Source organism: Colossoma macropomum, unplaced genomic scaffold (assembly GCF_904425465.1).
Source record: "Colossoma macropomum unplaced genomic scaffold, Colossoma_macropomum, whole genome shotgun sequence".
NCBI classification, from domain to species: domain Eukaryota; kingdom Metazoa; phylum Chordata; class Actinopteri; order Characiformes; family Serrasalmidae; genus Colossoma; species Colossoma macropomum.
In genome coordinates this window covers 5,793,548-5,808,753 of record NW_023494806.1, presented here as the reverse complement: position 1 = coordinate 5,808,753, position 15,206 = coordinate 5,793,548, and the positions used below count along the sequence as shown (strand labels likewise).

Below are 15,206 nucleotides of genomic sequence, written 5' to 3'. Positions count from 1 at the left end.
GGGGGGGAAAGGTTATTAAGGAAAGCAGGCGTCTTGCAGGACGGTTATAGAGGTCCTTAAGCAGAACAGCAATGGCGGCCCTCTACAGCAAGCACAGGCTCAAACATCTGAAACATCTCTGCAGGTTTGGCTTTCAGACCCCGAGGAGAAACCTCACAGGTCAAGGTGGGTTTTTAGGGTCGGGAGGATTGAAATCGACACCTCAGAGCTGAATTACTTGTGTCGTCTTTTGTGTTTATGGTCTGTGGAGCTTCAGCACTTGAACTTCAGGCTGACTCTCCTTTGCACTTCAGCTCACTTGGCTGCACTGCGTGTCCAAAAGTATCCAAAAAGCCCTTCTAATGAATGAAATCAGCTGCTTTAAATGGAAACTCCGCCGATTTTTCTACTTCCCTGCATAGTTAAACGTTTAAGGTGTTGATATTATTCAAATGCTTCAGTCTAGAGAAACCTCTTGCTCACAGTGGTGGTGATAGAAACCAGACGTCTGAAGTATTTAAAGGGGAAGTACACCATTTTTTTTCAGCATAATTCAGAGGTTGAGATGTAAACAAAGACTATCAGAGTGGTTTGGTGTGAAATGCTTCATTATAGAGAAAGTTGCAGATTCAAATTTCTTTACAGGGGTGGTGATAGGCAACAGGGATCACTGGGTAAATAAAACCAGGCTACCAGTGAACCTACACGTGTCTTGCAGTGTTGATGATGGTACAATAGTTATAAATCTGGAAAAAGAGCTTTCTTTGGCCTCACAACGCCCTTCATTTATCCCTCCGAATGGATTATAATAAATGGATGAGTTAAAATACATTTTAAGTAATAACTTTATCACAGAACTATCATAAAACAATGTGTTGGACGTCAGCCAGTATATTTCTAACCACTTCATGTTAGCTCTCTGTGAGGGAGATTTCTGGAGTCTGGTTCCTATCACCACCACTATGAACAATTCTGATTCTGAATTGCCTCTAAAAGCTACCTTCCTAAAAGTGGTTACAAATATGCTGCCTGATGCCTGCTGCACTGCTGTGTCTGATCCACTCAGACCAGCGCAGCACACACTAACACACCACCACCACATCAGTGTTACTGCAGTGCTGAGAATGATCCACCACTCAAATAGTACCTGCTCTGTGAGGGTCCATGGGGGTCCTGACCACTGAAGAACAGGGTAAAAGGGGGCTAACAAAGTATGCAGAGAAACAGATGGACTACAGTCTGTAACTGTAGAACTACAAAGTGCACCTATATAGTAAGTGGAGCTGATAAAATGGACAATGAGCGTAGAAAAAGGATGTGGTCATAATGTTATGCCTGATCGGTGTGTGTATATGTATATTATTTTTTTGTAAAAAAATACATAAATAAATATACAAAAATATAAATAGAATTTCACATTTTCAGCATTATATATAAAAACTCAGAAGACGTGTAGGTTTACTGGCGGTTTTTGGTAATGAATAAAATGGCTACATGTGCGTTGTAGACACTGTGATCCCTGGTTCCTGTCACTGCCACTGTAAAGAAATCTGAGTCAGTAAGTTTCTATACTGTGAACAATTTCACATCAAATCACTCTGAATGACTTTGCTTACATCTCAACAATTGAATTATGTGGAAATTTTGAAAAATTGTTGGAATTTCCCTTTGAAGATGCACCCATTGCTGACACAAAAAAGCCCTGACCAATAGCTTGGGATGCTCTGGAGCAGCCGCACATGAGCCTAAGGTCACAATGCACCATGCCAAGCATGGACTATAAACCCCCCCAAGCATTGGGCTGTGATGGAGCTCAATCCAATTCCTTTGGGATGAGTTGGAGTGATCCAGAACTGACCATCCAACATCAGTACCTGACCTCACTAATGCTCGTGTGGGTGATTGCAATCAAATCATCACAGCAATGTTCCAACATCTAGTGTAAAGCCTTCCCAGAAGAGTAGAGGCTGTTACTGCAGCCTATATTAATACCCTTGATTTCAGAAGAAATGCTGGTGTCTACATACTTTAGTGTACTTGTCTGGGTGAGTTACTCCAACAAGCTCAAAAGAAATGAGACTCTATGCTCCTGCATGTTGCTTTGCATGTGTGTATTAATTGTTGCTGAGTTCTGTGTGGATTAACTAATTCTTGCCTCTCTTGCAGGAAAATATGATTATGATTTAGTGGTTATTGGAGGTGGTTCTGGAGGACTGGCATGTTCAAAAGAAGGTATGTGGCCATTATCAAAGCACACACACACACACACACACACACACACACACACACACACACACACACACACACACTTTCTAAACTGCTTATTCTTCTGGGTCACGGTGGGGTGCTGGAACCTATCCCAGCTCTCATTAGGCGGAAGGCAGGATACACCCTGGACAGGTCGCCAGTCAATCGCAGGGCAGACAGACAGACAGATATATACATCCCATTATCAAAGTATACATACATACATCATCTAAACTGCTTATCCTTCTGGGTCGCGGTGGGGTGCTGGAGCCTATCCCAGTTGTCATTGGGCAGAAGGCAGGATACACCCTGAACAGGTCGCCAGTCCATTGCAGGGCCATTATCAAAGCAATGCATCACTATTTTTACTAATATATATATATATATATATATATATATATATATAGGTAACTTGTGCAAGTGTCAGCTTTATAAGTAGACACTATTGCTGTGTTTCAAAGTATTTTGCATGTTAAATGTTTACATACTGGTGGTTCTCCACATGAGCTGCACTGTTTGAATGTTAGTTTTTTGTTGCTGTTAAAACAAACAAAAACAAACAAGAGAGGGAAACTAGTATTTATCTCTGTCTTCTCCAGCAAAACACTCAAGACGCCCTCCATGCAGTGTGGTAGAGATAGTTTAATGGCAGAATATCACAGTTCCCATCCACATTACTGTCCGGATAGCTTAGAAACAGTGTAAGCGTGCAGGCTACAAACTCTGCGAAAGACATTGTGCTTGCATAAGGAGCTACAACACAACTCTCTTGTGCGCACATGCACATTACATAGCCTTATAAGCAAGCGTTACAATAAGTTTCAGTATTTTTCGGTTTACAGCAAGACACAATATTCTGCATGTTTCAACAATGATATGTACATTGCACTATACACTAACCCCAGTGTTTTGCATGTTTCACAGTGTTTTTTTGTGTTACAGTACATAGAGGTGGTTTAACAGGAGATATTTTGAATGATGCAGCTTTGTATGAAACGTTAGTATAAATGAGATGCAGTGTTTTGATTGTTACGGCGTTATATGTGCATGTTATTACATTTATAGCTACGCTTACATTGGTCTATGATTTTTTTTTTTTTGCATCTGTTTTCCTTGTAGCAGCCCAACTGGGACAAAAAGTGGCTGTCCTGGACTACGTGGAACCTTCTGTGAGAGGTGCTGCTTCTTGAAATTTGTTTAGATTTTTGTTTGCGGTGTGTTTTAGAGAAAATCTGTCTCAAACCATTGACCAAAGCCTTTTTTCTACTTCCTTTAAGGCACAAAATGGGGCCTCGGAGGCACGTGTGTGAACGTTGGCTGCATTCCCAAGAAGCTTATGCACCAGGCTGCTCTGCTTGGTACCGCAGTGAAGGACGCTAAGAAGTATGGCTGGCAAATCGCTGAGCCTGTTTCACATGACTGGTGGGTTTCACTGATATCTCAGCAGAAGACTTGGAGATGTGTGAGCTCTCATGTTTTACTGGTGCTACAGCAAAGCTGTTCAGCTAAAAGTCCTTAAACATTTTTTCTCAAATGAGGAGCAGCCAAGATTTATGTCCAGAGTTCCAGCAAAATTCAGGAGATTTTGATGGAATGTACTCTAACCATCAGATAGGGGGCAGGGTTTCAGTCAGTCAGGTCAGTTTTGAGCAAGCTCATGGTGAGCCTTGGCTTTTTCGTAAAAAAAGCGCAATAGGCAGTAGTTTTCTCTTACGAACCTTCGTGTTTGACTGAGTTTTCCAGGATTCTCGAACAGGTGGGGGAAAAAACATCACATCTCCACCCTCAAACACACATAAAACAACCCAGCAGTGTGAATTAGTGTTCCTGTTTGTTTGTTTGTTTGTTTTTGTTTTTTGGATTGCTGCCAAGATGTTCTAATATTGTTTTAACTTGATATAATTTTAGTACGGAGCCCCAAGGGGCCGTGGTTAAGTTAATGACATTGCGTTTCCTCGCAAATGTTTTGCATTACGATGCAAACGGTTTGCATTCACTTGCAAAAGCTGTGCTTTGCTTAAGCTCAGAGATGAAGCAGCTCATTGAATTTTCCGTTGATCTTGGATTGAAATATAAAGACGTAGTGTCGCTTCTCAAAATCAAACATGATTCTGCTGTTAGTGAGCGCAAAGTGAAACTGAGATCGAGGGTCCTCGTACAGTAAAAGCTACATTTACAGAGACTGCAGAGAACAATTGCTGAATAAACTCAGCACAGACTGGCGAAACTGGGAAAACAGCCTTTAATGTTAGCTACGCTAAAAACAAAGCTCTAATGTTGGCAATGTGGTTGGGCGCCTCTGGTCCTACATTTGCTTGCTCTCTGATATTTTGGGGAATTATTATATTATAGGGAATGCATATATTTTGAGAGGGAATGCAAAACATTTGCGAGGGAACGCAATGTCATTAACTTTTTTTATTTTTTATTTTATTTATTTATTTTTTTTTAACCTCGGCCCCTTAAGGGCTCTGTATTTTAGTACATGATATAATTAATACATACAAAAATACCTATTATGCTCTTGCAAATCCATGATCGCGCCATTGCTGGAGTTGGTGAACCTATTTCCTGGGGTACCAAGCCTACTTTCGCAGTTCTTATGCAGTTGTTATGTAATGGGAAACCGATACAGGTACTCGACCAACGTACAGAGAGCTCTGGATTCAAATTTGTAACCGCGCCGTACTGCCTGGTGAAAAACAACACCATATGACGTCTCATTTAAACTGAGATTGGGGCTAAAATATCATACTGTACAGTGCAAACGTTTAAGGCAGCTGAGAAATTGTTTAGATTTATAAAGCTATTTAGCAAAGCAACAAGCATTGCTTTCTCAGAACAAAAATTATATTCGAAAGAATACAAATAATATTTATACCGTAAGTAGTTAATTTATGCATGTTAATATGTTTAAAACCCTTTCCAGGCCACTTCTCAGTGATGCCCAGTATTAACTGTAGTTATCATCCAGTACCTGGTTTGGCTGTTTAGCTCTTCATTGAATTAAATCAGGTGTTCTGCAGATGGAATTTAAAGGGAAATTCCATTTTTCTAAATTTCTGCGCAATTCACTCGTTAAGTTGTGATTACGCTGCCTGATGTCTGAGACATTGTTTTATGGCAGGCACTTTTCCAAAAACACATCTTTTTAAAAATATGTTCATGGTGAAGGGCTACGTCAGGGAGTTGTGAGGCAAAATAGTCCCCAAAGAAAACTTCTCTGATATATTTCCATTGTGAACATTACATATAAAAACCCAGAAGACGCATGTAGGTTCACTGGTGATTTTGGATAGTAAATAAATGGCTATATTTGTGTTAAAGACATGGCGACTTCTGGTTCCTATCACCACAAATTAAAGAAATCTGAGTCTGTAATTCTTTCTACAATGAACTATTTCGCATCAAACCACTCTAAATGACTTTGTTTACATCTCAACCACTGAATTCTGAAGAAACTTGGAAAAATTGGTGGAATTCCCCTTTAACAAATCAGTGCAATAGCTAGGGGCATCATAACATAATTTTTGAAAACAAATGTTTTGTTTGTTTGTATTTATTCTAAAATGATGCTGTATTTCTAGTATAAAAACACACTCAGTGCACAGATACACTTAAACAGTTTGCTTAGGTGTCTGGAACTTTAACGCAGTGCTGTATACATGATTCTGTTTATGTATTGTAGGGCGACTATGTCTCAGGCTGTACAGAACCATGTCAGGTCACTGAACTGGGGCCATAGGGTCCAGCTGCAGGACAGGTGAGTGAAGCACACCATTTAAAACAGTACAGGTAATAATAATCATAACCTGCTTAAGAAAAAAAGGACCTTTTAGATGTGTCCAGAAAACAGAGGTGATTCTACAGTGACTGAGAAGGCTGTGTAACATCAATAATATTATAATAACATTTGTTTTGAAATGAATATCTAGAATTGTAAATGAATAAATATCGTTGAACAATTATTTACAAAAGTACCTGAAATATTGAGTGAAACATCTTGCATAGCATTTGGTGTGTAGTACATAATATTTAAATCAACACTGTATAAACAAGTTATTATATATAAAGTAACAAAAGTGGACAGTTAGCAAATTATTGATATGACAAGTGATTTCAAATTTGTCTGTGCTGCAAACATATGCAAAAGTTTGTTGATTTTAGAAGTAAATATAAGGCCCAATCCTATTTCTTCTTTTTACCCCTACCCCTTTCAAGTGTCACCCTAACTACTTAGAACTGAGTTTCAAGGGGTGGTGGTTGAAATCTTGCCCTGCGAAATGGGACAACACTCAAATTAAAAATTAAATAAATAAAAAGAGCATTACTTCATTAACAGCTACCAGCGCTGCTCTGTAGGCGACCCTGCCAGTCTGCAGTGACAGCAGAGGAGGGTAAAGTTCAGCTCCTCACTGCTGGGCTTTAGTTACATTTATCATATGCTTTCAAAGAGGGGGGCAATTATTTATTATCACCCACCCCTAATTCTTCAGTGATTTGAAGCTGAAGTCAGATGTTCACCTGCTTCTTCCCGTGTGTTTCCTGTAGAGGATGTGTTCACCTATGTTTACTTTAACTTAGAAAAGTAACAAAACACGTCACTTGACCGGCAGTGTTTGAACGACTGTATGCACAGAAATTATAGTGCTTTAACGTATAGAAGTAGCGCGCGCTCTCTATGACTTCATGATGTGTGCACTGGCAGGTTTTGTTGTGCAGAATTGCTGTGTTTTTTCCTCTGTGGTTTCAGGGCAAACAGCTGTTGAGGCTGTCAGTATTTCCTCCACTGTTCACCTGTGGGCTGTAACACATAGCTGGATGAGCCTAAAGTAGTGGCAGGCTGAGTTGGATGGCGCAACTTAAGTTCAGCAACTTAAGGTTACTTTTATTTGGCTCGAATTCCTTCATTGACAGTTTCCGTCATGGGATGGAGCGAGCAGAGCTGAGGGAAGATCAAAGACTGAAACGGCCTTCACAACAAACGTGTGGGCGATGTGGGTTGTTAATATCTGTACTGGATGAAAAGTTCACATGGGGGCGCTTAAGACCAGGGTAGACTGTCCAAGGGCAGTTCTCAAAAGGCTGATACTGAGAATGAAGTGAGAGATTTAAAGTCATGAATAAGTACACGATACCTGTGAAAAGACATCATTAAGAAATGTTGAATTTGCGTTATAGTTCTTAAACATTAAACGTTAAATGAAATAGTAAATATTAACTGTACACAATTGTATTCAGCTATTGACATGAATAAATCCAAAGACATAAACAAGAAAAAAGTAAAAAAAATAAAATAAACATGATATAATTCAGGTGTTCTTTATTTAATTGACACTAACAAACATGTTTTAATACAAGTGTTAAATACTTTGTAAACATTATTTATGTCTTAATAAAGTTGATGTTCATGGTTAATTAATGTTATTAGCAGTCGCCACATCGCGGCCGCTGTTAAAAGTAAAAAAAAATATATAAGTATAAGTAAAAGACAAAGAATAAACATATAATTACATAATTCAAGTGTTCTTTATTTATTTGACACTAACAAACAGTTTTAATACAAGTGTTAAATACTTTGTAAACATCAGGACTGCAAGCATCTAGAAGATGAAATGTTCATTACACAATTAAATATTTAATGTTGTAATTTGTACAATGAACTGCTTTCCCTGTTATTTTCATACACATTTTAAGTTTGTCTTTTATTATTATTTAAGTACAAAATGCCCATTGATTTGCAGTGAGCCTACAAAACAGAATATCAATACAGTGTTTAATTATCCTGGCCAGTTTAACAAAATGTGTGGTCTAGTTCAGCTTACCTTAAATAGAGTTTGAGTGTTGTTAAACAGAAGCAGACATCAGCCTATCAGGGATTATTCTCCAGCAGCACTGCTGTGTCTGATCCACTCAGACCAGCGCAACACACACTAACACACCACCACCACGTCAGTGTTGCTGCAGTGCTGAGAATGATCCACCACCCAAATAGTACCTGCTCTGTGAGGGTCCATGGGGGGGTCCTGACCACTGAAGAACAGGCTAACAAAGTATGCAGAGAAACAGATGGACTACAGTCTGTAACTGTAGAACTACAAAGTGCACCTATATAGTAAGTGGAGCTGATAAAATGGACAATGAGCCTAGAAACAAGGTCGGTGTGTGTATATATATATATATATATATATATATATATATATATATATATATATATATATATATATATATATATATAGTCGTTTAATGTGATATATTATTAATTACATTTTTTTTTTATGTTTTTTCCTAGTTTAACCCTTCAAACCATCTGTAGTAGTTCAGTTTGGCTACTTGTGTGCTGTGTGGCTCATAAGCCCTTTTCCACAAATACAGCTTTTAAAAGGTTTTTGTCCTTATAAAACCAAAGCTATAGCGGTGAGATACAAACTAGCCGTGATTTTTTTTTAAAAAACACCGTTCATTTTTTCCAACGAGGACCCGTGATCAGACCCAGAGTTCCAAATTTGGGTATGACACTGACCTCAAAATGACCAACTTCAGAGGTCAACAGTAAAGCAGAAAGCTCTGGTTCCCCTTCACTGCAGCAGGAATCCACACACTGTGTGAACGAGAGTGAGAGGCTGCAGTCGCAAAGAAGCTGAATCATTGACTCTATGAATGATATACAGTTTTACGCTTGTTAAGTAACTTTGAACACCCCTGGTCAAATTACATGTATTATTGCTTTTCTAAGTGGACACATCCTCTACAGAGAGCGCAATGAAATACGGCATTATTCTGCACATTTTAGTGCACAGTTTTTATTTATTTGCTGAGTTTACCATATTAGAAAAAAAAACATATAAAATATGTTAATAAGCAAATAAACAGCAATTGTACCGTTAACATGTGCAGAAATATATTCTCCATAGAAGATTTGTTCATTTATTTTCACCTCAACAAAATATGTGGTCTGACCAGGGGTGCACAGACTTTTGCAAACGACAAAACGTTTATGATATATACACTCATTGGTTGGAATGTGCAGCCGCTGTTGCTCTCACTGGAGAGCATCTTTACAGAGAACACACTTCTGCTCATTTTAATACACAGTTACTGTTTATTTGCTGTATTTGACGAATCAGGGGGATAAATAAACATAAAATGTGGCCTTTGCCCATTTTCCCCATCTTGCAAGAAGTTTTAAAACATATTTTGTATACATTTTAGATTTTTTTATATCCCCAATATGTTAAACTAAGAAAGTAATAGAAATTGTGCACTAAACTGTACAGAACAGTGCCATATTTAAGCCGTTTGTATAGGATGTGTTAACTTATTTTAATTCAAAAAATCAGCAAAACATGTTTGACATGGGGTGCTCAAACTTTTGCATATGTGTAGAGTAAGAGTAAAAGGAAGTATTTTCCAGAGAAATCACAAAAGTAGAGAAAAATAAAAGAAGTAAAACCGTGAAGTAAGCCAGTGTCATGACCGTAAGGCTGGCCTGCTGTGGTTGTTTGGGGTCATGGGCTGTCGTTGATGCATACCGTACAGTAGCCTCTCTGTGTTTGTGCAGGAAAGTGAAGTATCTGAATATGAAAGGCAGTCTGGTGGACGAGCACACTATCAGAGGCATGAATGCCAAAGGAAAGGAGGTACCTGCTTTGATAAAAATGTTATTTTATTTTATTTAAGGTCATCACTGTGAAGGACATTAGTAGTGGAGTCGTGCACTTTAATTATTGTTCTCTATGACTTTGCTTCCTATCTGCAGATGACTGTGACAGCCCGGAACGTTGTGATAGCCACTGGTGGACGACCGAAGTACCCCACGCATGTAAGTGTCTGTGTTGTAGTGTCTGACCTTGCTGTTAAAACTTGTGAGCGAGCGTCTGATAATGTTTCCTCCTTCTGTCTGTAAGGATGGGACTTTTAATTACTTCTGTTCAGTGAGCAGTCAGTGATAAAATGCTTACAGGGAGGCAGACTTTGCTTCCCTCCCAGGAGTGCAGGCGGGGGTGATTTGACTGGAGTTTAACTGGAGATACATTTGGCCTGTCAGCATTTCATTTATTTGCTCTTTTTGATCCTAAAGGAAGTTTTTTCTTTTTAAAAAGCAGTGCTTTTTGTTATGGCTGTGTGAACAGACAAAATAAGCTTCATCAGAATGTATTTATTACTTCAGTAGTAATTCAGTAGCATTACTTTCATTCTGTGAACGCAATATATCATGTGACATTGTTTCCAATCATCTCCATCATCTCCATCATCTTCAGTGGGGCAGCAGTGTTAAAGTCATTTTTCATACCTTTTTACAAAAACATTTGGGCAGCCCTGAACAAATAACATAATCTGTTGGCTTTTGAAGTGAAAGAAGTAAACACAACCTTGGAAGGAAGGATGGAAGGATGAAAGAAAGAAAGAAAGAAAGAAAGAAAGAAAGAAAGAAAGAAAGAAAGAAAAAAAGAATGAAATGATGAAACGATGAAATGATGAAAGAATAAAAAAAGATGAATGAAGGAAAGGAAGGATGAAAGGATGAATGAAAGGATGAAATGATAAAAGAATAAAAAGGATAGACTGACTGAAAGAAAGAAAGGAAGAAAGAAAGGAAGGATGAAACAATGAAAGAATAAAAAGAATGAATGAAAGAAAGAAAGGAAGGATGAAAGGAAGGAAGAAAGGATGAAACGATAAAAGAATAAAAAAGATGAAAGAAAGGAAGAGTGAAAGGATGAATGTAAGGATGAAATGATAAAAGAATAAAAAGGATAGACTGACTGAAAGAAAGAAAGGAAGAAAGAAAGGAAGGATGAAAGGATGAAACAATGAAAGAATAAAAAGGATGAATGAAAGAAAGAAAGGAAGGATGAAAGGATGAAACGATGAAAGAATAAAAAAGATGAAAGAAAGGAAGAGTGAAAGGATGAATGTAAGGATGAAATGATAAAAGAATAAAAAGGATAGACTGACTGAAAGAAAGAAAGGAAGGATGAAAGGATGAAACAATGAAAGAAAAAAGGATGAAAGAAAGAAAGAAAGGAAGGAAGGATGAAACGATGAAAGAATAAAAAAGATGAAAGAATGAATGAAAGAAAGGAAGGGTGAAAGGATGAATGAAAGGATGAAATGATAAAAGAATAAAAAGGATAGACTGAAAGAAAGGAAGGAAGGATAAAAGGATGAAACAATGAAAGAATAAAAAGGATGATAGAAAGGATGAATGAAAGGAAAAAAGGAAGGATGAAAGGATGATAGAAAGGATGAAAGAAAGATAAAGGATGAATATATATATATATTTATATATAAAACATATCTTGGTTGTGAATCATGCTGTGGGTGTTGTCATTCTGATCGGACTGTTCTTGCTGTCCAGATAAGGTTCTGTCAGAGGAAGCTGCTGAAGTTTCTGTTCCGTATTGCAGGTTCCAGGAGCTCTGGAGTTCGGCATCAGCAGCGATGATCTCTTCTGGCTCAAAGAGTCTCCAGGAAAAACGTGAGTGAGTGATGAAGTGATCCATGATAGATAACCTCATAACCTCTTTCCTTTCCCTGTTCTGTTGTACTGTGTCTGTCCATCACGTTTCTCTAGGGGTGTAAATCTCTGACCTCATAGTGGTTCACTTTAACGTTATTCAGTACATCACGAAATCTCAGCCATGAAATGGTGACGTGGCGGAATTTTCAAATTCTGTAAAAACAATGGCCAAAATGAAAAAATTGTTCAAACAGCAGTTAAAATGCCACTGTGTAGCGAAAGCACTTATAAATGATATAAATAGATGCATCAATCAGACTTTGTTTCTTATGAGATAAAGTCACAACAGCAACTACTATTGTCTATGATTTTACACGCAAGATGGACCAGCAAGGAGTATCTAATAGACTGGACAGTAATCAGGCACAAAACTTCAGCAACACTGCTGGGTCTGATCCACTTGTACCAGTGCAACACACAATAACACACCACCACCACCACGTCAGTGTTACTGCAGAGCTGAGAATGACCTACCACCCAAATAATACCTGCTCTGTGAGGGTCCATGGGGGTCCTGACCACTGAAGAACAGGGTACAAGGGGGCTAACAAAGTATGCAGAGAAACAGATGGACTACAGTCTGTAACTGTAGAACTACAAAGTGCACCTACATGGTCAGTGAAGCTGATAAAATGGACAAAGAGTGTAGAAACAAGGAGGTGGACTTAATGAAGTGTCTGGTCAGTGTATATAATTTTGCATGCACTCATGTAGATGCTGTTTCCTAGTTTATATCACACGTGCACACTTACAGTGAGCTCAGCGTGCGGCAGCTGTGTTCTCCGCTCCAGCTGCTGCTGTGGCATGTTGTGGATGAGTTGTCAGGTGAGCAGCTAGAGGGTCAATAGAGTCGACAGCCAATCACCTGCTGGCGGGGCATCGCTGAGTGACGGACGGAACTGTGGGTAGAGACTGGCACGCACGAGAGAGAGAGGAGGGGGGCAAGGAGAGCTGTATATATATCTGTATATACTAGATATATACAGAGTTACGTTGTTCGTAAGAAATTTCCATGGGCGCCAGTCATTGTGCCAAATGGAAAAAAATCTGATGAGGTTATTTGTTTTCTTACACTACATTTAGTTCAATTTAATGCTAGATTTCCCTCATTTTCAAAGTGAGAGGGATCTGATTACCAAAGACACTTTTCATGACTTTGTTTTCCCATCTTTACCGTTGGCATCGATAATTTTGGAGCTGACAGCAGAGGAATAATAACACCAGTGCTCACGCTCCAGTCCAGTAAATCAGATCAGTGATTATATCCACTTAATTAATTAATTAATTCCTTTGATTAGTATTAAACTCTCATGATGTTGTCCAATCAGATTGTTCATATGAGGCACAGGAACCACTTGTTTCACACTCATCCAGCTACACACGCACATCTAGTGGGAGGTGTTTACGGTGGTTGAAGGATGATGGATGGGAGATAATTACTTTGACTGAAATTTTTACGTTTACGTTAACGATGCCCACTTTGGGACACAGAACTAGCCTGCTAGAAACTCCTAGGGCTAGATTCACAAAAGTGTCTTAGAAAAGAAAATCTTCTTAAATGTGTGTTTTTTTTCATAACTTAATTCTTAAGAAAAAAGTTATGGAATAATGTTATTCTTGAAATAATTTAAGAATTCTCTTATTTTCTTCAGAATAGTCCTAAGGACAACTGTTCTGTGTTCTATGTTGTATTATGTCCTTAAATGTTTTCTTAAACTTACAACAGACTCACTCTGCCTCCGGCTGTAAGAGTTGACGAGGTGAGCATCTAAATTTATCTCCGCTGCTCCTCATCCTCGTCCGTCGCCCAACAATTATCATATTTTCTAAGGAGGATTTGTCCTGTTGGCTGTTTCTTCCTCCATCACCTTTAGATTTGGTTAGCTACATTTTTTTAAATGCTTGGTTTGATGTATTGCCTCTCTTTTGCGCCTCTGAGTGGTTTAAACTAACGGAAATAACAGTTAATACAAATTCAAATTGTATCTTGTGTCGTTTATGGGAAGCTGTTAAATGCAATGTAGCCGACATAAGAAAACAAAGAAGATTTACTTCCGAAAGTCTTAAGGAGCTAATTAAGATTATCTTATGAGAATATTTGAGAACTACTTAAGTTTTTTCAAGAATTGTAGTTAATAAGTTTTTTATAAACTTCTTAGTGTTTGTTTTAAAAACCTTCGCAAGTTTTTTCTTAGGAAAGTTTTCGTGAACAGTTGGCATGGGAAGCGATTCACTTCTCTCCAAAATGGAGCAATAACTTAACCAGCGGGTAGATTTTGAACTTGTATACATAAAATTTTAAAAATACAGACTCCACACTTTTTCAATGCTTAGAATATTTCAAAGTTCTGTTGTTATTCTTCTGCTGTTTTTAGCAGTTGCGAGTAAACAATCCTGAAATCTGGGGGTGCTGCAGAGCCCTCCTTACTTGTTCAAAATGTCTGCATAATTAAATGGTTAAGATGTAAACAAAGTCATTCATCAGAGGTTTGATGTGAAATGCTCAGAGAAACTTACCGAGTCAGAAGTGTTCACAGTGGTGGTGATGGGAACCCGACGTCTGAAGAGTTTAATGCCTCTAAAAGCTCCCTCACAGAAAGTTACTGCATGAAATAGTCACTTGTTGTGAGGCAAAATAGTCCCAAAAGGAAACTCATTTTTTCAGATTTCTTACTATTTTACCGTAATCAGCATTGCATATAAAAACTGTTTTATGGTAGTTTTGCCATAAGATTTTGACCTAAACTGCATTTTTTTATTTGTTAATGACAAAAAATGTTTTATTTAAGGCAAAATAGTCCTCAAAGTAAACCTCCCTCCCCCAGATTAACCATTATTCATCATGATTAATGTTATATATAAAAACTCAGGAGACGTGTAGCTTCACTGGCCATTTTGGATAGTAAATAAAATGGCTATATTTGTGTTATAGACGTCACAACCTCTGATTTCTATCACCACCAACGTAAAGAAATCTGATTGGTTATTTCTCATCAAACCACTCTGAATCACTTCTGTTTCAACCATTGAATTACATGGAAATTTTGAAAATGTGGGTAATTTCCCTTTAAGGACAGTTCTGAATGATGGCAGACGGACCATAAGTAACATAATATCCCTCACATGGGGGCGTGTGGAGATGTTTTGGTGCAGTGAGAGGAGGATACAGTGCTGACATTCTGCTCCTAATCCTTTGCTAAGCCAGAACACGAAAGAATGCTGAGTGTAGATGGCTGTTGGTCTGCAGGGTGGTCTCCGTAAGTCTGTCTGAGTGTGTATGTCAGATGCGGGCATCACTCAGCAGTGTGTAGTCTGGACCGAGACGCTAACAGACGCTAACAACATAGCATCACGTTTGTGAGGATTAGCCACAGCACCTGCAATTACCTTTCACTTCATCACCCCGACCGCACACGCGAAACCTCTGAAACCTTCCATTAGACCTCGCCTCCCTCTC

General features: G+C 38.4%; 1 protein-coding gene across 1 annotated transcript in view; it reads left to right on the top strand.

The window, feature by feature from the left end:
- The first annotated feature begins 9 nt into the window (after positions 1–9).
- txnrd2.2 (thioredoxin reductase 2, tandem duplicate 2) overlaps positions 10–15,206 on the top strand; it is a 42,824-nt gene continuing 27,627 nt past the window's right edge. The window contains exons 1-8 of the mRNA XM_036598866.1: positions 10–165; positions 2,146–2,211; positions 3,346–3,402; positions 3,504–3,648; positions 5,915–5,989; positions 9,788–9,866; positions 9,986–10,048; positions 11,637–11,707. Coding sequence (XP_036454759.1) covers positions 72–165; positions 2,146–2,211; positions 3,346–3,402; positions 3,504–3,648; positions 5,915–5,989; positions 9,788–9,866; positions 9,986–10,048; positions 11,637–11,707 — 650 coding nt within the window. The 5' untranslated portion in view covers positions 10–71. The remainder of the gene's footprint in view (positions 166–2,145; positions 2,212–3,345; positions 3,403–3,503; positions 3,649–5,914; positions 5,990–9,787; positions 9,867–9,985; positions 10,049–11,636; positions 11,708–15,206) is intronic.